This window comes from Zonotrichia albicollis, chromosome 20, assembly GCF_047830755.1.
Source record: "Zonotrichia albicollis isolate bZonAlb1 chromosome 20, bZonAlb1.hap1, whole genome shotgun sequence".
NCBI classification, from domain to species: Eukaryota; Metazoa; Chordata; class Aves; order Passeriformes; family Passerellidae; genus Zonotrichia; species Zonotrichia albicollis.
Window position 1 is genome coordinate 12213036 of NC_133838.1, and position 20869 is coordinate 12233904.

General features: G+C 54.4%; 1 protein-coding gene across 2 annotated transcripts in view; it reads left to right on the top strand.

Moving 5' to 3' along the window:
• Nucleotides 1–4105: 4105 nt before the first annotated feature.
• ARID1A (AT-rich interaction domain 1A) overlaps nucleotides 4106–20869 on the top strand; it is a 55456-nt gene continuing 38692 nt past the window's right edge. For both annotated transcript variants that reach the window (XM_074555653.1, XM_074555654.1), the window contains exon 1: nucleotides 4106–5720. In XM_074555653.1, coding sequence (XP_074411754.1) covers nucleotides 4635–5720 — 1086 coding nt within the window. In that variant the 5' untranslated portion in view covers nucleotides 4106–4634. The remainder of the gene's footprint in view (nucleotides 5721–20869) is intronic.

Consider the following 20869-nt stretch of genomic DNA (forward strand, 5'->3'; position numbering starts at 1 on the left):
TTTTTTTTTTTTTTTTTTTCCAGTAGATTTACTCTTCCTTCCCCGAGCGCACCGGAGCGCTGCTGTCCGAGGGCAGCCGGGGTGCACCCCCGGGTACACAGAATAAACGGGGTTCGCCTTTCCCTGCGCTTCATTGATGTTTTCCTGCCCTTCCCGATGCCCCCCAGTTTTCCCTGGATCACTAATTCCCATCCCCACCCTCACTTTCGCTGCGGGGTGAGCGCTGCTGTCCCCGCTCAGCCCCAATCCGCACACACGTGCCCCCAGCCTTGCTCTGTCCCGCTTTTCTCCGCTGCCTTGGCTCGGTGCGGGCCGGGGGCGCGGGACACGCGTGGCCCCAGCCCCGGCCGCCCCCGGCCCGCGGGGTGCGCAGGATGCGCGGGGGCTGCGCTCCCGCGTCCCTTCCCCTCCGCAAACTCCGCTTCGCTTTTTCCTCCTCCTCCTCGCCAGCGCTGCTAAAATAATGCATTTCCTCGAGTCAGGCCGAGTCCACTTTCCTGCCTTAAAATGCATCCAAAGTTTCGCAGATCGCTGTCAGATGTCACCAGCGGGCTCTCGCCGGGGCTCGCTCCCTGCTCGGGGGAACCTGGCGTGGGAAGCAGCAAAAGCCCTGGAAAATCCACGCCTGCCTTTGAGCTGCTGCATTCAGCAAAGGGACAGAGTTACCTTCGCCTGGCACTCACAGTGCACAGCCATTGTGTCTCCCCAGAAAGCGAGATTGTACAATATTTTAGCATTATGTTGAAGTGGATAAGTGAGCGTTGTCTTGCACGATGCCCAGCAAACAAATAATTCAAATAATATCAATCTTAGTGGTGATGGAGCCACAAGGAGAGTGCTTAACCCAGATACAACAAACGCTGCAAGGGATAGGCTGGGCAAATACAAACACATTGAAAGGAAATGTGATTTTCTTTAGCAAAAAGCCTATAAGGGAAGCTGAGGTACAGCCAATAACCCTCCCAGCTCCGTTCCATCTTTTGCAGGGCACCCCATGGATTATAATAGATGGGTCTCTTGTTCTCGGGTTCGGCGCGCACATCCCCGCTCGCCCGGTGCGGGTTTAGAGCATCCCTCGCCATGCCCACACAGCTCCCTCCATCCCTGCCCAGCTCCCCTCGCTCTGCCCTGCTCGCTCCTTCAGACTTTATCGGGAGCCGCAGCCGGCTCCGGCAGCCGGATCCAGTCCGTGTTTGTAGCCAGGGAAAGGCTGGATAATGATAACTTGTGTGTGCGAGCTGAGCCGAGGCAGCGCTGACTTTAGTCCGGTTTCCATGTCAACGATTCAGTCCATATTTGCCATCACACAGTTGGCAGAGCCCGGGTTTTTTTTTTTTCGTGGAGGGGGGAGACACTACTCCTGTTTCTAGTACTCTAATCTAGACCAGGTTTCCTAAACTGCCTTAGTGCTGGGTTAAATGGCACGGCCACCTTCATGAAGGAGACTTCCAGTCAGGAGGAGGCAGCGCGGTGGCGGTGGCCTGCAGGGCCATGTGAGCGCTGCTTCCCAGCCTATCTGCGAGCCGGGAGCCGGGCCGGGCTGAGCGAGGCGTGCTCGGCTCCGGGCACACGGGCACGGAGCTCTGCCGGGCAGGGACGGCCCCGGCTGCCCACAGGGAGCGTGTGCCGCAGGGAAAAGTCGCTGCCGGTGCCCTGGATGGCCGCGACATCCCGGGACGGCGGGAGGATTTTCAGCTCTTAGGTGGCAATGTTGTTAAGAACTGTGCTGTCGTCTGCTTCCCAGCGCTCATGGCTGGGAATTCACTGAATGCCTCAGTATTGAGTAAAGTGCCAGGGCCTCATTGATGAGGCGTATTCCAAAATCTGCTGCAGCTTTCACAAACATTTGGTAAAGTGAGTGTCTCCTCATTGTGTGGGTGGTTGGGGAATCCAGGCTGCTTTTCACATTACTATCAACACCGGGTTTCATAGTCTGACATAGTGCTCCTTGGAGGGGGTTCCAAAAGGCAGACTCAGGTAGAGAGGTGTGAGCTCGGGATCTTTGCCTGGATGCACCCGAGCTGCTTCCCAGGCTCCTGCAGTGAAGTGGTTAAACTTTTGGTGATGCTCAGTGAGATGGTGGGGCTTTGCTCCCATAGCAGACCTATCTCTGGGGCTGGGGGCTTGAGATGGTTCTGGGGTAAAATGGCAGAATTCTCTCCAGTTCATGCTTTTTCAAGTTTACAGCCAATGAAACACCCAAGGAATGGTGTTTTGGTGCTGTGGGCACCATGGACATTAACAGAACGCTGGGCTTCACTTCTGAGAGTCCAGTCTGATACTTGGAAGAGTTTTCCTCCTCTTTGTCTTTCCAGTACCCAGGATTTCATCAAATAACTCCTCTGATAAGAGGATGTAGATCAATTTTCGTTCTAGTACATTCCATAGTTTCCAAACTCTTCTGAAGAAGAATATCCTGGTGTTTTTCCTTCTCTGGGTCCACACACATCTCACTAAAGCCACAGGGCCTCCCATGTGAGATTTCAGCATTGTACTGGGGCTCCAACCCTTGTGAAGGCCTTGAGTACTATCACAACACCAATACCATCATTTATTACCTATTTTTTTCCTAATAGTTTATTGACAGCTGAGGAGAAAGGCTGACCAGCCAATTTGCTGGATGGAATCTGCTCCGTATTGCACAGTCAACTGTGCAGGCTGAGAAATGGCAAAGGTGCTTTGTTTGGAACCTGAGGGGCAGTTCCTTGCTCTGGAAAACACTTAGAGTTTTGCTATTTATCACCATATCCCACCTCCCCTCCCACTTTCCAGCTTCGGAATAACCCCTTTGTTCCTCCACCTGCACTCTAGATGATAAATATTTCATATTATAAGTTTTATAACGGGTGTGAGGGCTGAGTTGCTGTCAGCAGACACTGACACATCCACCTGATCCCCGGCAGGCACACGGTGCTGGCAGGGACCCAGTCCTGCTGCCCAAGGCTTCTCCTCCTGCGCTGGACTGGCGCTTGCTCCCTCCCCGAGGGATTCCCTGTGTGTGTCCCGCCGGGTGCTGGGCTGGGGCCAAGCCCTGTTTGTTGTCCCTGCACAGGGGTCACTTCTGCCACACTATCTGTTCTGTGGCGAGGTTCTAAAATGGCAGCCTCAGACCTCAGAGTCTCTTTTGGCTCCCCGCCTATTGTTTTCTGATGTTTTCTCTCATCTTAAAGTTGTATTTACTTCAACTTCACTTTTCTAAGTATTTCCATATTCCAGAGGAACACTGGTACATGGGACCCAGGCCTAACCCACACAATGCCTGCCATTTTTATTGGACATCCATGTCCTGATTTCTAAGAATTCAGTGTTTATAACCCAAATAACTCATCTTTGTGTCCCTCCCATGCCCTGCACCACCTGAAGCTAAGCAGGCAGGTTCAGACCCCGCTGGCACAGGCCAGGTTATGTCCAGGACGGAGTTCCAGGTACATTGTTTTCCTCCCTCTTCCCGCTGTGCCAAGGGCTCGGGATGGAGGAGGAGGTGGGAATCTGGGCCTGAAAGGGTTGCAGAAGAGCATGGCCCAGTTCCCAGTTCACCTCTTGACAGCCGGGGAGCTCCAGCCCGGCTGGGCTCTGGCTGCCAGCGCATCCTGTCCCGCTGCCCAACGTGTTGTGTCTAGATGCGCTCAGGTGGTTTTGGATCTGGGAATTCCTGGTTCCGTGCCCACCGCCCTCGGCTTGGCAGGAGCGGGGAGCCGGACTTTCTTGGATTGTCCGCGCGTGCAGTCACAGCCCTGGCGCGCCGCCAACGCCTTTTCCAGAGGGACACGGCCAAGCGGAGAGGAAATGACAACCGCTAACAGTTCGCAGAGGGCTTAATTCTAAATGGAATTTCTAGGGACAAAGAAGAGGCGCTTCGGTAACCCACGGGCAGAAACCCCGGGGCCGGCGGCCGCCCAGCGGCCAGCACGCCCCCGGAGCGCTCGGGCCGCGGGACATCGCCCGCTGCCCCCGGGGATCGCCGCGGGCGGCTCCGGCCCGGCGGGGGAGCGCTGCCCCCCGGCCCCCGGCTCCGCCGATCCGCCGCGGGTTTTGCGGGCGGCAGCTCCGCGCCGGCGGCGGCCGGGGCCGGCCCGCTCCTCCTTTGTGACGGGGGGGAGGCTCCGCTCCGGGCCGGGCTGCGCTCCGCTCCGGGTTTGGCAGGCGGCCGCGGCGCTGGGTAAAATGGCAGCGCTGAGCCTCGTGTCGGACTGAGCCCGCTCGGCCGAGCAGAGTCGGAGCTCGCCCAGCCCGGCCCCGCCGCCGCTCGGCCCCGCTCCGGGGACGGCGCCCGCCCGCCCGCCGTGTCCCCCCTCCCTCCCTCCCGCCTCTCCCGCACCGGGAGCCCCGTCCCGGGTCCCCCCCCACCCCCCCTTTCCTCCTCCTTCCCCCCCACTCCCTCCTCCTCCCCTTTCTCCGCCGGCTGCAACCGAGGAGGTACAGCGGGGCCAGGCCCCGGGAAGCCCAGCCCAGCGGAGCCCTCCCCGCCTCGCCGAGCAGGCCGGGGGGGAATGAGCCCCCGCTGCCCTGAAGAGCCGCCCGCCGCCGCCTGAGCGGGGAGAGCAGAGCAGCGAGGCCTCACGCCGGCCGGCCAGGCAGGGAGCAGCTCGGGGGGACCGGTCCGGGGGGGTGGCCGGGCGGGGAGGGGGGGGATCATGGCCGCTCAGGTCGCCCCCGCCGCCGCCAGCAGCCTGGGCGCCCCGGCTCCATCCGAGCTGAAGAAAGCGGAGGCGCAGCAGCGGGATTGTCCCCCGGAGGAGGCGGGGGGTGAGGCGGCGGCGGCGGAGCGCGGCGAGAAGCAGGCGGAGAGCGAGGGCCCGTCGGGGAAGGAGCTGCAGGACGGGGCCGAGAGCAACGGAGGGGGCGCAGGGGCCGAGTCCGACCTGAAGAGCTCGAACGGGAACCCGGGCCCCAGGCCCGCCGCCGCCGCCACCCTGAACAATAACCTCCCGGAGCCGCCCGGTGGCGGCGGCGGCGGCGGCAGCGACGGGGTGGGGGCGCCGCAGCCGCCGCCGCAGCAGCAGCCGCCCCCTTCCCACCCGGCCGCCTTGCCCCCGCCAGCCTACGGCTTCGGGCAGCCCTACGGCCGGGGCGCCGCCGCTGCCTTCCACCAACATGGCGGACAACAAAGCCCTGGCATGGCAGCGCTGCAGAGCGGGGGCCTGGAGCAGAACTACCCGGGGCCGGCGGGAGCCCCCGCGGGGCCGCCCCCTCCGCAGAACTCGCACGGCGCCGGGGCCGAGCACGGCTTCCCCAACCACCAGTACAACTCCTACTACGCGGCCGGGCGCAGCGCCGGCTCCTACCCGCCTCCCCCCCAGGCCTACGCCCTGAGCTCCCCCCGGGGCTCCGCGCCGCCGGCCGCCAAGTCCCCCGCGGCCGCCGCCGCCGCCTTCCAGCAGCAGCAGCAGCGCTTCGGGGTCATGGGTCCCTCGGCCGCCGGCGGCGCGGGAGGAGGGGGCACCACCCCGCAGCCCACGGCCACCCCCACCCTCAACCAGCTCCTCACCTCCCCCAGCTCCGCCCGCGCCTACCAGGGGTACCCCGGGGGCGACTATAGCACCGGGCCGCAGGACGGGGCGGCCGCCGCCAAGGGCGCCGCCGACATGGTCTCGCAGTACGGCGGGGGCAGCGGCCAGGGCTGGGCAGCGGCCGGCGGGGCCCCGCCGAGGAGCCACCACGCGCCCATGAGCCCCGGGAGCAGCGGCGGCGGGGGACAGAGCCTCGGCAGGAGCCAGCAGGTACCGGCCGGGCCGCGCGGGACGGGACGGGGGGGGGGGGGGGCTCCGGGCACGGGGCCGGGCGGGGGGCGCGGGGCTCGGGGGGCTCGGGGTGGCGGCGGCGGCTCTCCCGCGGGTTCCCCCCGCCGGGCCGGCGCTGCCGGGCGCTGCCATTGTCTGTGCTGCTCGCTCGCTCTAAAATGGCTGCCTCGCCGCCTTCCCTTCCTCCTCCTCCCCGGCCTTTGTGCGGGGCTCCCGGGCCGCCGCCGCCGGGCTCCCCGCCGCCCCGGGGGGGCTCTGCCGGGGGCCCGCGGGTCGGGGCGGGCGGCGAGGGCCCGGCGGGGCCGGGCGCGGGGGGCCGGGGCGGCGAAGGGCGCGCCCGGGACATCGCGTGGCCCCGGCAGTGCCGCCGCCTTCCCGCGGCCCCGCGACCCCCGGCGCCGGCCCGGGGGGGTCCCGCGGCCCGCGGCGGGGTCCGGCGGGGCGGGCAGGGCCGCGAGGGGCCGGCGGGGCCGCGGGGGCCGCGGGGCGGGCGGAGGGGCCGCGGGCCGGGGCGGGAGCGCTGCCGGGGAGCTGGGCGATGGGAGCAGCGAGTGCGGATCGCTTGGGTTTGGGATTTGAATTATGGAGGTAAAATCCTTCTGTCAAAGCCAGGAGACAGTTGGTCTTAGGTTGACATCCCATCTGTGATCTGATTGGCTCCCCATCCCCTGCTCTTGGCCATTTATAATTGCCTCTGATGTAATGGTACAACCATCCTGATGAGCTCATAAACTTCCACACTCGCCTCCTCCGCCAGCCCCGGGACGGGGCAGCCCCGCGCCCCTCTCCGCATCCCCCGGCGTGACCTTGAGCCCCGCACCGCTCTGCCCCGTGCCCCGCACGGAGCGGGAGGCCGGGGCGCGTTGTTTGTACCTTGGCTTTATTTTCCTTGTGATGTTGGGTTCAGCCTGGAATAGAGTCTGTGTTGTCGGAACGGTGGCAGGGCTGCTCCGCACAATGGGCTTGCTGTTTATTTTGGTTATGTGACTTTCCCCTTGGTATAAATGATTTCTTTGATGGATCTGAGGATGCGTTTGTTCCTGCCTGGTTTTGGCCCTTTTCAGAACTGGGGCTGTTTGGGTTCTTTATTAGATGCGAGCGTGTGGGGGGTTCTGGGGTGTGTTACAGCCTAAAGAAGGAGAAAAAATCCTCGAACAACCAAACAATCAGGTCCAAACTTGTGGCCAAAATGCTGCAATTGGTCGGTTACCAAGAATTATCAATTTACATTCAACAGAACTGTGATACAGGGCGGGAGTGTCTAGCTCTGTGTCTTAGGGCACATTTTGACTTATTTTGAATAAGAACTGATCTGTCTCCTTCCCCCCCATAAATACAGGCACTTCCTAGAGACTTCAGGTGCTGGTTGTGGTCAGGCTCAGCAGTGTCACAACTCTTCTGAGGAGTGGAACTAGCAAAAGCAAGCCTGAGGATTACCTTTATTGTTGGATGTGCAGAATTCCCTCTTTGCTGGAATAGGAATGGCCAGGAAATGTGCAGAGGAGAAGGCAGCACAGCATCAGACATTTTAGATACGGGGAAAAGAGGTGCTGGTGTCTTTATCTGACAGCCTCGATTCAAAGCAGGTTCCTTTCTGTGCTCAGACTTGCATCCCCAGGGCCTGTGCAGGACTAAACTTCCCTTTTCATTCTGTGAGCTTTGCTCCAACTTTAGGCCGAGCTAGGAGATATTTGGTACCACGTAGGGTGACCTGCAGCCTCCAGAGCTTCCCTTCTTGCCCAGCACTTCTCCTGCACTGATCTGAAGCCTGCTCAGTTGTTTGTCCCTTGATTACCAGAGGCACCCTCTGCTGCAGCACCTTGAGTGGTTGGAGTGGCTTTTCTTTCAGGTTCTGCTGTCCCAGAGAGCAGATCTGCTCTGCTGGGGCCGTCAAACAGTGAGTGCTGGAGCATCCTCAGGGAATGTGGCCATGTGTTCCATGGATGCACAAAGTGCTTGCTTTGTAAGTCCTGGAAAATATCAATTTAGATAAAACATGTACTGAAATACAGACTCAGGTTGAACTTCTCAGGTGTTTTCCTGCAGTTCACTTCTGTCAGTGTTCTGGTAGAAATTTGTAAAAGAAGCTTTTTTTGTCTTGGCAAATGAATTTTGCTTAATTCCATGAGCCGCTGACACAGTGAATTAGGAATACCTGAGTAAGTAGTCCCATAAACTGGAATTATTAATGAATAGTTGTTTTTAGAATTAGTTGGGCTTGAGGAAGGACAAATAGTGGATGTAGAAGGTTAACCAGCAACTCCCTCACCTCCAAAACCAAATGACTTTCCCCCCCAGTCCTTTTTGTGCCCAGGAGTGTTGGACATAAACTGACAATTCCTCCTTTTCTGCTGGGAAGAGAAAAGAGCAGAGGTATCTAATGAAAAAAGCTTCCACGTGTCATCTGTGCTGCCCACAAAAGGTTGATTAATAATAATAACACTCCGGGCCTGAATTACATCCTCCTGTACTGTGTACTCCTAAATTCCCTGGATTAGGAGAATTTAGAGCTTTGTGTCTCTCTTTGTCTTGCACAGCAATGAGCAGAGCGGGTGCTTCCCTCGCCACTCTGAGGAGCTGTGGCAATGCAGAGCAGGGCAGAGGGCAGCTCACCTGCCAGGAACCTGCCAGGAGGATGTGGGAAGAGCAGGCCTGGCAGTGCTGGGGCGCTTTGGGGTGAGGAGCAGGGTGGTGCCTTTAATCCCTCTCAGGGACTCTTGAGGAATTGTGAGTGATGCTATCGAGAGGATTTTGTCGCTTTGCTCGTCAGGAAAGGCCCGGTAATTTTCTGTGAAAGTTGTTTGGGTGGAAAGCTGCCTGCAGTGAGTGAGAGGAGTGTGCGGTCACACCGGGGTTGCACAGGGGTGGCTCCTGTGTGTAACCTTGACGGGTACTTCGCCCACAGCCAGGGAACACAGGGATGCTCTGTGTTTTTGGGGACTTCTGGTGTTTTTTCCAGATGATCTTTCCAGCTGGGGAGCACAGAGCTGGGTCAGAGATCAGGATGGCTGATCTGTGCTGTGTGGGATGAGAAATCCGGGGTTTGCTGTGGCAATGACTTGTGAGAAGCCAGGCCATGGGTCCTGGTTTTCAGTTTTTCCAGCTCTCCCATGGATTTGTTTGCACTGCTTCCCCTCAGAGCATGTAGCAGCTCTTAGCAATGCGCCGGTTTTCCCAGGGTCTTGGGATTTAAAGGGAGCTGCTTGAGAGAAAGGACTTCCCTGCCTTTAATAGATGGGCATTTCTCAGGCTTTGGCTGCAACGAAGTGTCTCCTGTAATGGGAGAACCCTTTGGATCACATTAAACATTGACATCTTGGATAACCTCCCCGTAGGTGCCCCGGCATCTCAAGGCCTCTGTTATAAGTTCAGTGAAAGCAGTTTAAGAATCTTATGTTAATTTAAAAAAAAGCTTTTGGGCCTGTTGCCATACAATAGCTATTTTTTGTTGACTTTGATTCCGACTTTAGTAGCGAGTGAGGCATGAAAAACGTTGTTGGAAATATGGTTTTAAACTAAATTGGCACCAAAAGGCACTGTGCTGCCAGTGAGCTGCGATGTCTTGGAATGGGAAATTGGGACCTGGCTCCTCTTGGCTCGTGGTTTTTCCTTGCTTTGCATTGTAATGTCAGGAGCCCTGGAGTTGTGTGTTGTGCACTGGAGCTTTCCAACAAAAAGGAGAGTGCTGCATCTCCTTTCTCTGAATGAGCGATTTTAGGGCTTGGCTGTTTTAGGAAAAGCAGGAAAATTGTGCTGCTTTGATTTTTTTTTTTTTTTTTTTTTAATAAAATCTTGTTAATCCTGGTGTGGACACTGGAGGTTTTGCTGCTTTATCTTTTTTAAACAGCCTGGAGTCAACCAGGAGTTGTCTGATTTTCTTAAAACCTCTCATTTTCTGCAGTACCATCTCCCTGATGCCCAGCCTGGAGGTGTCCAGTGTTTCCAGGCAGGATGTGTGTGGGATACAGGACAGTAAAACTCCATCCTCACTCTCAGCTGCAGCTTTTATTTTTCCCTGCCCTTATCACCACCAGTTTACTGGGAAACCCAGGACAAACCACTTGAGTGTTGTGGTGAAATGGGGTTAGCAAGGCTTGCCTACTGCTTTTTATGGAGTTTAATTGAGCTGCCCTGTGAATCCTTATTTGTTATCTGGGCTAGGGGAGGTTTCCCCTATGGTTCTCTCTTGTGAGGGTGTTGGTGGTTGCAAGACAGAACTTTGTTTTCTGGAAGGTTTTATATTTGACTTTCAGGCCTTTTGTGGGGGGGCTAGAATGCTTAGTGGTTTCCTGGAACTGCCCAGTTTTATTCCTTTTACCTGCTGCAGCTTCTGTGTCCTGTTTCTGGAATCAGGAAAACTTCCTGTTTTCCCTCAACAAGCAGGCAGAACATCTTCCCTGATCTTAAATTAATATTAGAAGCTGGGCTGGGGGAGGTAGGACAGTCAAATGTTCTGTTACAAAGCTGTGCCTGACTGTTCTCATAAGCTTGGTGTATTCATAATGCTTTGGGATTTTTCTGTTGTCTCATTTGAGAACTCTGGTCAGTGGTTCCTGTGTTACAGGCGTATCACACGTTCCATGAGGGCTGTGCTAAAAATCCCAGCAGCTTTCCTTCAGAGAGAAAATAATGTCTAAAATTAGGCTTAATAGTGCAGCTGTTGGTTTTATCTGTTACCTCATGCACGACTTTCCCACCACTTTTCTCCCTTACTCTTTTCAAAGGAACACCACCAAATGGAAATCTAGCTTTTACCCTCTGCATCTGTGCTCTGGGTAATTAAAATATTAGAGGAGAAAATGCCCTTTCCAGTTCCTACTCTGTGTATTTAAAATTCTCTGGCTAGTGAGCCTGATTTCTTCTTTGAATTGCAACTCCTGAGTGATGGATTGCTCTGGGGAGAAGCTGATCAGCAATGCCATTGCCCAGTTCCTGCTAGGAATGCTGGAAACTCTCAAGGAGCAGGAGCAGCAAAACAGAAACTGCAGGCAGCAAACCTGGTTGGGGAGATGGAAAAGATAAGCTTGTCAATATTTAGCCATTTGCTTTTTCCCCTCTGGTGTGGTCCTTAAACCATCAGCAAGGGTGGAAAACAACATTTCCCCTTTTGTTCTGGTGGGAGAGAAAGGAAGGATACCTTCCTGCTGGAAAAAAAGTGTTTTTAAGAAGTCCTACAAAAGTTTTTTTCTGTTGTGTGCTGGCTGCAAAAAGTTCAGTCTTTAATTTATGCACGGGCAGTGGGAAAACTGGACTGGATGTGTGTTAGGCAGAGCCATAAATCTCCAGCTGGAAGTGAATGACGAGTGGGCTGGGAGGAAAAAAGCTGTTTTTTGGCACGTTGGAACGGAGCTGTGGGGCTGTGTCCGGTCCCTCCTGCCCACAAGCTCTGCTGCCCTTCTGGCTTCCCTGGCAAAGCAGGGGAGTTCCTCACCTGGAGATAGAGCACGGGCCCTTCTGGGGGCTCAGGAGAACCACGCCGTGCCCATCAGTCATGTCCAGGAAAACTCCAGTCCCAAATTCAGCATCCTCTCTGCTTCTGGAGGTGCTGCTTTTGGTTCTTTAGGGTTCTGACGTTCTGCAGGAGCTGGGTTTGGGTCTGAAGTTGTGCAGGAGCTGGGTTTCTTTTGGGTGGTTTGGGTCTGAAGTTGTGCAGGAGCTGGGTTTCTTTAGGGTTCTTTAGGATTCTGAAGTTGTGCAGGAGCTGGGTTTGGGTCTGAAGTTGTGCAGGAGCTGGGTTTCTTTAGGGTTCTTTGTTTCTGAGGTTGTGCAGGAGCTGGGTTTCTTTAGGGTTCCTCAGGATTCTGAAGTTGTGCAGGAGCTGGGTTTCTTTAGGGTTCTTTGGTTCTGAAGTTGTGCAGGAGCTGGGTATCTTTAGGGTTCCTCAGCATTCTGAAGTTGTGCAGGAGCTGGGTTTCTTTAGGGTTCCTCAGGATTCTGAAGCTGTGCAGGATGTCAGTGTTTCTGTGGTCCTGCAGGATGTCAGGGTGTCAGGCAGCCTTTGTCTCTCCCTGTGAAGCAGGGCTGGAGCGTGGGCTCTCCGTTCCCTCGGTGGCTGTTCCTGAGCAGCTGAGCCGCTGCCGTGGGAGCTTTGGGAAGGGCTGAGCTGCAGGGCTGGGAAGGGTGTGAGGGGAGTGTGACTGCTCTGTCCCATCCTGTGCTGTGAGTGTGACCCCAGCCTCCCTCCTGGGTTAGCTGAGCGCGTTGAGACCCCTTGGATGGAGCTCTGTGCTTGAAGCAGAGCCCGGGGCTGCACAGGAGGAGCTGCTGCTGCCAGCACCCGGCTCCTGTTCCTGTTTGACCATTCCCTGTCCCAATCAGACCTGGATTAATCTGTGTTAGCACACTCTGAGGGAGGGCTCCCACCCTGGCCCTTCCTGCGCCTGAGCCCCAGAGCTGTGAGCCAGCAGCTGGGTCCTGCAGCTGGAGCACTCCTGAGGGCTCTTGCACCACATGGAGGAGAGATCTCCAGGTTTGCCACAGAGTCTTTGTGGAGTCTCTGAGTGTGCGGTGACAGCTCAGTGAGTATTTACACAACGTGGGCACGAGTTCTCTGTAGTGAAACATAAAGGATGCTGCATGATGACAGGTAAACTTAATAAAAGCTGCCTCAGAATTCCTCAGCAAGTATTGCTTTTTGCTTTAGGTGTTAAGAAGAAAATGTAGCTGGAGTCTAATTTCTAATAATGTTCTTTATATTTTTTTCTGGGAGAAAAAAGGAGACAAAGGTGTATAGGCTCAAATAGGGGGACTGGTTAATTCTGTTAATAGGGTAAAGAAATATCTTTATGAGAGAGTGGAGATAGTGTTCATGTCTTAATTCCTATGAAATTCCCGTGAAAAATCAGTTTGTGTAAATAACTGCAAAAAATCTGCTGCTCCATTACAGTTATTGGCATTTCATGTGATAACCAGCATGTCATTATTTCCTTAAGCCAGCTCTGGTAATTGAAACTCTTTCAAGGACAAATTCAATTGCTATTAACTTTCTTTTTCTCTAATTTTTTTTTAAACTTGAGTAACTTTCCCTCTCTCCTGGATAATTAACATTAGGCCTAAATTGGTCCAAGAAGCTCTGGGTTAGATGTGGGCAGTGGTTTTTGGGACCCCTGGTGGAGCAGCCTGCTCCTTGTTCTGGATTTGTGGGTGCTTGGCCGTGTGGGGAGCCAGAGGTGGCTTTGTTTTGGTGGGATGTGATGGGCACATCTTGGACGTGGCTGAGGCCAAAGGTGGCCCTGACTTTCTGCCACTTACAACTTTCCACCCTTAGAGATTCTGTGAAACTTTTCTCAGAGAGAAATTCTTGAGGCTGGGAGGGCTCTGGACTTTCCCACCCGGGGAGGATGAATGGGTTAAAGGAGTACTTTCCTCCCCTCCACTCACTTGTGAAATGTCATTCAGGTTTGACTAAGAGAAACCCTGAAAATTGCCATTTTCCTTGTGATGTCAGCACGTGCTGGCGCCCTGCCTGTGAGCAGGTATGTTTGAACCCCTGGGCCCAGCCCGGCTCCAGCTGCACTCCGGGCTCTGCTGGGGCAGGAGCAGGGCTGGCACTGCCCACCGTGCTGGGACAGGGGCACAGGGCTGCAGGGAGGGAGCTGCTCTGGAGATGGCCGTGCTGCTGTGGGTTTCAGCCCTGGGCTGGATCGTTCTGTGGTGAGAACCGCAGTGTGGGCTCTGCTGCCTGGCGGGTCTCGCTGTGGGAGCCTTCCTGTGTTGTCTCTCTGGTGATGATGTTTTAGAGGCCTGGAGGTGAATTGGTGAATTGATCCTTCTCCTCCAGAGCAGGAGCAGCCACCCTGAGCACAGACAGCAGCGCTGACCCCGTGTCTCAGTGCTGTGCTGCTCATTGGGCATTAGGGAAAATACTCCAGCTCAAATCACGTTAATTGAGTGTCTCTTGTCCTGTCTCTGCAGGTGTGGAGAGCACGGGCAGAAGTGCACGCACAGTAACCTGCTCTCAAACGCGTGGCTTTGTGCCTGTTTCCTTGAGAGAAACTCTGCTTGTGTTGCAGAGTGCCTCCCTTTGCCTCCAGGTTACTGTGGGAATTCTCTGGAGGGGTTGGACTGTCCTGCTTTGCCACCTGAACTCTGCCAGGGTCCTGGGCTCACTGCTCTCTGTGGGATCCTTCCTGGAGGCCTGTTTGCAGTTCTGTACTTCATATCCAAGGGTGGATTTAAAGTCCAAATGACTGTAGGACTATGCACCCTGTGCGAGTTTAGGAGGAGAGTCTGGTACTCATTAACTCTGTGTAAATAATTAAACCAGTGCCAGGCTAGAGGTGATCTCCCCTCAGCCCTGCTCCTTGTGAAAGGCTTTCAACAAGAGTTCTTCCCTCTGTGCAGGATCCAGTGAAACAGTGGAAGTGCTAGAATTAGCTAAAACTTGATTTTCTTTTGTGTTTAAATTATCTTTGACTTTGGGGTTTGCTTGGCTGATCAAGGAAAAGACTTCCCATTCAAGGCCAGTTTACTGAGTGTGATCACGTGTTGCAGAAACTGCCTTTATGTGCTGTGGCTGCACGTGTTGTCTCTGTTCTGGGGAGCCCTGCAGCCCTGCCCCTCGGACTGCATGGGTGAGGGAGTATTTTTTATTATAAAAACCCCAAACTCATTTACTTTCTGTTTTGTGGGGCACTTGTGGTGGTTGCAGTGCTTTGGAGCCCCTGGGAAGGTCCTGGGGCAGCTCCTGCATGCAGCCAAGTTGAACATTAATTTTTTAAAAAAATTATATGTGGATAGTTGGACAGTGTTTTGAGAGGAGACATTTAAGTATCAAAGCATGTCAGGGATTTTCAGGTTATTGTGGCAGATGACAAGGCTTGAAGGAGGAGTTTCCATGTTTTGGAAGCCTTTCCCTGGCTCTGCACCCTGCAGGTGGCAGAGGGGTGCTCTGACCATGGCTCAGAATCCAGGTTAATGCCCTCCCTGCTGGATCAGAGCTTCTCTCTGGGCACGGGTTACACCTAGAGCAGTTTTCACAGGATCACAGCTCGGGGGGAGCTCTGGGGCTGTCCCAAGCCAAGCCCTGCCCAGGCAGGGTCACCTGGAGCAGGTGGCACAGGGACACGTCCAGGTGTGTTGGTGATGTCCCCACAGAGGGAGACTCCAGCCCTCCCTGGGCAGCTCTTCCAGGGCTCTGCCCCCTTCCCACCCCATGGAGAGAAGTTCTTCCTCACGTTGAGGTGGAACTTGTGTTTTATTTTGTGGCCATGGCTCTTTGTCCTGTTACTGTCACCACTGAGCGGAGTCTGGCACCATCCTCTTGAGAATTTTCTCTGGTTTAAGGAAAAATCACCTTGATGGAAATGTGTTTTCCAGCAGCCTGTGGGCAGAGTGTGGCTCCCTGGACAGGGCACTCAGCTGGGGAAGGGACTTTGTGGGGAGTGAGAGTGTTGGCATCAAACCCACCCCGACTCAGGTGATGCACTGGCTGCTGTGCAGAGACACTGCCAGACCCACCTACCCCAAATTATCCTGTCTGCCTGGACTTGAGGGGTGTTTCTGAGCCCCTTCCCTGGCCTTCCTGCTCGGTTCACAGGCCATGGTGGCGTTGCAAAAGCTGCTTTCCACGTTAATTGTGATTGATTACCTTGCAATCTGGGACAAGATTTCCTTTGAAAAGCTATATGCTGATTTGGTGTCAGGAATTAAAATCAGATGAAGTGATTAGTGTTGTATGAAACATCCCAGAGCAATCGAGTGCTCCTTGCTTTTCAGCTGTGTTCTGGCCCTTAACCCTTCCCTGCCTGCCCTCTCCTTGGAGCGAGGTGCTAAATCTGCAGCCCCTGCTCAGGTGAATCACTCAGCTGGGGTGCTGGGGACCCCGGGGCGATGTTGGGGACCCCGGGGCGGTGCTGGGGACCCCGGAGCGGTGCTGGGGACCCCGGAGCGGTGCTGGGGACCCCGGAGCGGTGCTGGGGACCCCGGGGCGGTGCTGGGGACCCTGGAGCGGTGTTGGGGACCCCGGGGCAGTGCTGGGGACCCCGGGGCAGTGTTGCTGAGCCCCAGAGCAGGGATTTCCTGGCTCTAGTGAGGACTCTGAGCGTGCTGATGCTGCTGCCACGGAATGAGGGGCAGGAACTGAGGAGAGCTTTGTGTCTGATCACTCTGTAAATGGCAATAAGCTGTTGAGAGGTGTCACTGCTGTCAAGGTACAGTCATGGCTCATCTTCCTTTCCTTTCCTTTCCTCATCTGAGTTGCCTTACAGTTTCTCGTTATACCTGTTCCTGGAACCAGTGGAGACTTTGCAGCGTTGGCTGTTCCTCCTGCCCCCATGGCATTGGCACGCTTGGGAATTCTTGTATCCTCTCCCCAGCTGCCAGCACACACTCTTAACTCGCTAAGCAACTCCCCACGTTGTTCCTTCTGCCTGGAAAGAAAGCTGGATTTTTCTGGATGGAGATGAAATAAAAGCCCAAGAACAGAAGCGAGTGTGGGGCAACAGAACCAGGCTTCAAAAATTACTGTAAGCAAGGCCTGGTGGGCTTTAAAAAAAAAAAAAAAATTTGAAGTAACAAGGACGTTGTGCCACTCAGGATGTCTGTAGTGAACCTGAATCACAGCAGCCTTGGCTTGGTGAAGGCTCCAGGAGTGTCTTCCCTGCTGTCTGGAGCTGCCTTGGCTGCAGCTCCAAGTTTCTTGCCCACGTAGACTTTCCATCTCCCCCGGCCTCCTCTTCCCCAGCAGCCCTGCTTAGCTGGATGCAAATAGCTCCTTTGGGTGTAAATACTGGAGATTGGTTGTGGCTTTGCTGTAAAGTTACAGAGCCCATCCCCAGTAAATGCAGATGGTAACTTGTCATTACAGCAATTTTAAATATTTTTGGTTCCGTGGAACTGAAGTGGAGGCTTGAAGGTTGAATTTTAAGGCTAAAATAAGAGAAGGCTCAATAAAATCTACAAAAATAGCGCCCGGATTTGTCAGCTGCTGTAATGACAAGGGAAATAACGTAACTTTTCTGTTTCCTATTAGCAAAACAAAGCTTTGCTACCTTGTTTCGGGCTGGACACAGAACACAGCGGGGTCGGGAGTGATGGGAGGGGGTTTGGGATTTACTGAGAAACTTCCTAAGGAGGGAACAGCGGGGCTGGGGGCGCAGTGTGTGGTGACAGCTCCTGTAGCCCAGGGGTGTTTGAGGGACTCTTGGGGCGATCAGTGATGCTCATCTGGCTGGGCTGGGGCTGTGAGAGCAGCCAGGCCCATCAACCCATCCTGAGGCTGGGGTGATGGCCACTGTGGCCGGGGTGTGCAGCTGTGAGCAGTGAGCGTGGTGGAGCACAGGGGATGGGTTGTGTTGGCACAGTCTGGGATTGCCCATCTTCCACAGATTCATGCCCAGCCTCAGACTTACAGGATGGTTTTGATCTTCCATAGAGGCCTTTTGAATGAGTTCAGCCACTCTGCAGGAGCAGGGCAGAGGCTGAGCCGTGGCTTGGAGCAGCTGCAGGCCCCGACACGCAGCTCCTGGGGAAGCTGTGGATAAGATGGAGCTCTGGGTTGAGGCACCTCCGGGAGCTGCAGCTCTGCAGGGATCAGGGTGGCTGTGTGAGGTGGGGCTGTGGGAGCCGGGGTTGTTCAGAGCCCTGAGCTGGTCCCAGAGGCTCCCCAGGAATGCCCATCCCGGCGTGGGAAGGGGTCATGGGAGTCTGCCTGTCCAGTTCAGTCTGTTCAGCCACTGTTTATTCTGGTGTAAAATGAGATGAATTTGCAAAGTGATGAGATATTCAAATACAGATGGAGCTTTCAGACGCACAAGTGGGTAGAAACCTGTGCTGCTGCATTTTGCAGATGAAGATTTATCAGGAAAGTGTTCTTAGAAAGGAACCCAGGAGGCTGTGCTGGAGGTGTCTTATCAACTCCAGAGCATGCACCAGCACCCTCAGATTTCTGTGCAGAAAAGGCTTTTAATGAATTGATAAAAGTACCTTTATTCTAGAAAGCAAACTGCAGTGAGCCCTTGCAGTGGCTCTTCCTTCAGACTCCAGTTTTGGGAAACATCCCTCGTGTTCAGTAGCTAAAGACATCTGCCCATGAGATCAGCAGGACTTGTTTTAAAGGAAGCAGGGGTTACAGGGAATTAGCTGGATGACTGAATCTGCCACAGGTTGCAGTGTCTGAATGTATTTACGGGGCATCTGGAGCCCTTTCAGGTTTTCAGCGCTGTTCGTAGCGAATATTTTGGGACTCCCTGGCTGGTGATGGGGAACAGCTGCTCTCGTGCTCCTTGGAGTGAGATCACTGAGGCAGTGGTGACACCGAGTGTAATTCTGCTCCTCCAGTCTGGCCCTTCCTCCTGCTGCCTTTTTTCTGGCTTGCTCTTGGCCCGGTCCCGCTGCTGGGGTGCAGCAGGAGCTGCGAGGGGACGTTCGAGAGCCCTTTTGTTGACTTCCCTCCAGTTCATTAGAGCAGAAGTAGGAGGCTGGCTAAACTTAAAGCCTGATTTAATATTCAGGAAGGAAGTTTCTTTCCATCTTAAAAGGAGCAGCACCTCATTACAAGGATCACATGTTCCTTGGGATCATCTCCCATGGAGCTCAGGCGCAGTTTTCCTTACATCTCGGTGTTGCTTGGATTTTTGGGTGGAGTCAGCAGTGGCACTTGGGGAATCCTGGGGCGAGTTGCTTGAATAATGTGCTTGTAAAGTGAATTGAAGCCTGACAGTGAGGGATAGATAGCTTGTTACTTAGTTCTCTGGATAGAAGGAAATTGTATTTTAAATGTAAGGTGAAACTATAAATTGTATGGGGATCACACATTCTGAATAACAAACTGCATCACCTGACCCCAGCTGCCTGGGAAATGCCTGAAATTTTCACTGGTCATCAGCTATTGCACAGTAATCATAATCTTTTGTTAATTTTGACTGCTGTTAAATCAGTGAATGGTGTTTGTCAGAATGACCTGCCACAGTGTAAGTAGTTGAGGTGGAGGGACAGGGATTGAGTCCTGTGGTTGTTGTTAATGTTGAGGTGATGGGGGATCCCTTGTGCTGCTGCCATGGGGATGTGCTCTGAGCCTGCAGGCAGGAGAGGTGTCCATGAGGAGCCATCGCCTGACACCTTCCCACCCTCCAGTTTTTGGTAAAATAAAAAATAACACAACTCTGCTGGTACTTGGGCATGAACACTGTGCTGCTGTCGGGTTGTTCCCAGTGAGGCTTTGAGGGGTGACTCTCATTTCACTTCCCACCACATCACCTTCTGCCGATTGACTTCTTTCAGGAATGAGATGTTCCATAATGATACATCCTGTAATCAAAACTCTGGTCAGTTTTAATCAATTAGAAGAATCTTAGTAAGAGCTGTGCTTTGGAAAGTCCTCTGAGATGTGTGGACTGGGCTCTTGCTGAGAAACGTTAATGGGTAATTACTGGATTGTGTTTAGCAGGGAGATACAGGTCACAGGATGGCTGCTGGGAGAAACTCACTCATCTTCCTTCCACTGGTACAACTCAGGATCTGGATTTACAGCAGATCTCCCCCAAAAATGGTGTAATAAATGATCAAGGAGGGGTTAGACTTTGAGCAGGGCAGATTTGAGGTTTGCAGGAGCTCCAGATAGAAGCAGGTGGCTGAAGTAATGCAGCAAGAGTCCTGTTCCCCTGCTGTGTTGGTGTCGTGAGCTTCTTCTGAGGTGGGGGTGTTAGCAGAGGTTTAGAGGAATAGAAAGTGTCTGGGGTCAAACTCTGACCTACTGGGAAAAGTCAGAAGAAAAACCAGGCTCTTTCTGGTTGCAGAACTGAAACTGTGGAGCAGAGGTCATCTGTTTTGACAGCCAGACTTTCATCAGCACTAGCCATTGACAATGAGATGATGGTACATCACCTCCTGGTTATGTGTCCAAATCCAAGTTAGATTCTGGGATTTGTGGGGGCGAGGGAGGAGTTTTATTTTTCTGTAGCTTATGTGAAAATGGATTTGTCCTGCACGTTTCCAAGGGATGAGCATTTGTAGCCCTGTATTGCAGAAGTCAGGTTTTGGCACTCCAGGCTTATGGGTGTGAGTCTGAGCATCCTAACTGCTTCCTGAAGGGAGTGGGGTTCCCAAAGGGATGGGGCTGCCCTGGGGAAGGCAAGGAAAGTCCTTGGTGGGAGCTCAGCACAGGCTTGGGGTCTGCCCTGTGTGTGCTGAGGGACTGAAGGAAGTTGGTGGGTTTCTCAGGTTTAAGAAGGGAGGGGAAAGGCAAAAAAGGAACTGTGCATTTCTGTGATGATGTTCTTGGAGAAACTGTCCCAGTGAGGTGGTGGTACGCCTCATGGAGTGCTTATTACCATGGGTTTTCCAGGTGTTTTCTTTTGGAGGTATCTTCATTTCCTGCTGGAGGATCTTTATTTTAACTGCAGCTTCCCCTGAGCCTGGTCTGGCCCCCTTTAAAGCAGACCTCCATGGAAGAGAGGCATTGGAGCATGACCCGGCTATAAAAGGCAGCGAGTTCAGGCCGGGGTGTTGACCTCAGCACAGCCAGTTGCACCTTAAATAGAGCAGATGAAAGAGTTCCCCACTGCAAGGTGAGCCGTGTTTGCTCCAAAATGAGGACGGTTGTTGGTTTGTGATCATTCCTCCGGTTCTGGAGGAGTTGGAGTCGCCTCTGGGGGGATTTTGGGAGGCACAGATGGGTGTGAGACTGTCTGATGTGCAAACACGAGTGACCAGCTCAAGCTGGGGTTTGCTGGAGCCTCCTGTGTTCCCCTCGGGTGCTGTTGTGTCCCTGTCCCCATTAGTCCTGTTTTGGTGATGCTGTGGATCAGCCACGGTTGTGTTGTCGCAGGAGAGGAGCTGCTGCTCTCAGCTGTGGAATCACCACAGCCTGCCTGGTTTTGGTGGATGCCCAGGGCTTGGTGCCAGCTCTGGGCAATGCCTCCCTGTGTTTCACGTTGTTCATGAGCCCTGTGCTTTGTGAGCTGGCACCATCACACGGGAAATGGGGTTTGTGTGTCTCAGGCCTCGGTGCTGCAGCAGCAGAGCTCTCACAGTGCCCTTGGAACGTGGAAAGGGGCAGGGGTTGGAAAGGGGCAGGGGTTGGAAAGGGGCAGGGGTTGGAGGGTTTAGGACGAGGGTTTAAAGGTGGGAGGTCGAATCCCTCATCGCTGTTCTCCAAGTCCCACTTCAGCGCATGAGATCCCCTGGAG